General features: G+C 39.3%; 1 protein-coding gene across 1 annotated transcript; it reads left to right on the top strand.

Moving 5' to 3' along the window:
• Positions 1 to 268: 268 nt before the first annotated feature.
• Positions 269 to 904, top strand: LOC18049566 (kunitz trypsin inhibitor 2). The gene has a single exon (XM_006441383.2). It carries the CDS (start codon positions 284 to 286, stop codon positions 902 to 904), a length of 621 nt encoding a protein of 206 aa, XP_006441446.1. The 5' UTR covers positions 269 to 283.
• Positions 905 to 1,225: the final 321 nt, after the last annotated feature.

Here is a 1,225-nt window from a genome sequence, read left to right as displayed (position 1 = left end):
ACTAGACTACGCTTTCTATTGTTGAATTTGTATTAAATCTTCTTATCAGGCTGTTTAGGCGGGAAACAAATAATAATAATAATTACAGTACACAAAGCAGAATCTGATAATCCGCTCTTGTCTTATGGGCGACCATTGGCTTCTGGAATCGGACATTAGGCGAATCAAACCAACTTGCTGTCCGTCAATTAACTATACTAGCCTAACTCTATAAATTTGGCCTCATAAGGGTTATTTACACGCAACAACAAAAGATAAGAACAAAAAATATAACGATATAACAATGAGAAGTACACTAGTCTTACCCTCGCTGATCCTTCTCTTTGCCTTCATTGCGACGCCATTGCCTGTCAGGGGCAATGCTTCACCTGATCCGGTGCTGGACATCGCCGGTAAGCAGCTCCGAGCTGGCAGTAAGTACTACATCTTGCCCGTTACAAAGGGCCGAGGCGGCGGGCTTACACTTGCTGGCAGAAGCAACAATAAGACATGTCTCTTAGATGTTGTTCAAGAGCAGCACTCATTTAGAAATGGTTTGCCGGTAACATTTTCGCCCGTTAACCCTAAAAAAGGCGTTGTTCGTGAGTCCACCGACTTAAATATCAAATTTGACGCTGCAACAAGTTGTGCGCAGTCCACAGTGTGGAAGCTTGACAATTTTGATGCGGTATTAGGACAGTGGCTTTTGACAACTGGGGGAGTTGAAGGCAATCCCGGCCCCAGAACCATGAGAAATTGGTTTAAGATTGAGAAGTTTTTTGGTGATTACAAGCTTGTCTACTGTCCTTCGGTTTGTAATTTCTGCAGAGGTTTGTGCAGAGATGTTGGCATTTTTATTAATGGTGGGGTGCGGCGTCTGGCTTTGAGTGATGTTCCGTTCAAAGTTGTGTTTAAAAAGGTTTGAAGATCGAGCTGCTGAGAGCTCCGCAAATGCTTCCAGTTAAAAATAAAGTTTTTTTTTTCTTTTAAGGCTGTACGCATGCTTTAATAAATGAATAAACTAAGTTGTAATAATAAAAGTTGCATCAATGTTGCATGTCTATGAATAATAAATATTTTTTTTCTTCATGTGGGTATTTTGGTTCATCATTTTCTTGATTGGTGTCAACATTTTCATCTCAATGTACGAAGAAGATAAAATTATTGTGATAGTTCAACTCCATTCAGAAAATATATAATATGAACTTTGCTTGATTACAGCATAAGGTATATAAAATTGAAGAAG

This window comes from Citrus clementina, unplaced genomic scaffold (assembly GCF_000493195.1).
Source record: "Citrus clementina cultivar Clemenules unplaced genomic scaffold, Citrus_clementina_v1.0 scaffold_3, whole genome shotgun sequence".
Lineage (NCBI taxonomy): Eukaryota > Viridiplantae > Streptophyta > Magnoliopsida > Sapindales > Rutaceae > Citrus > Citrus x clementina.
Note: the sequence above shows the minus strand (reverse complement) of the source record. Positions and strands in the feature narration are given on the sequence as shown.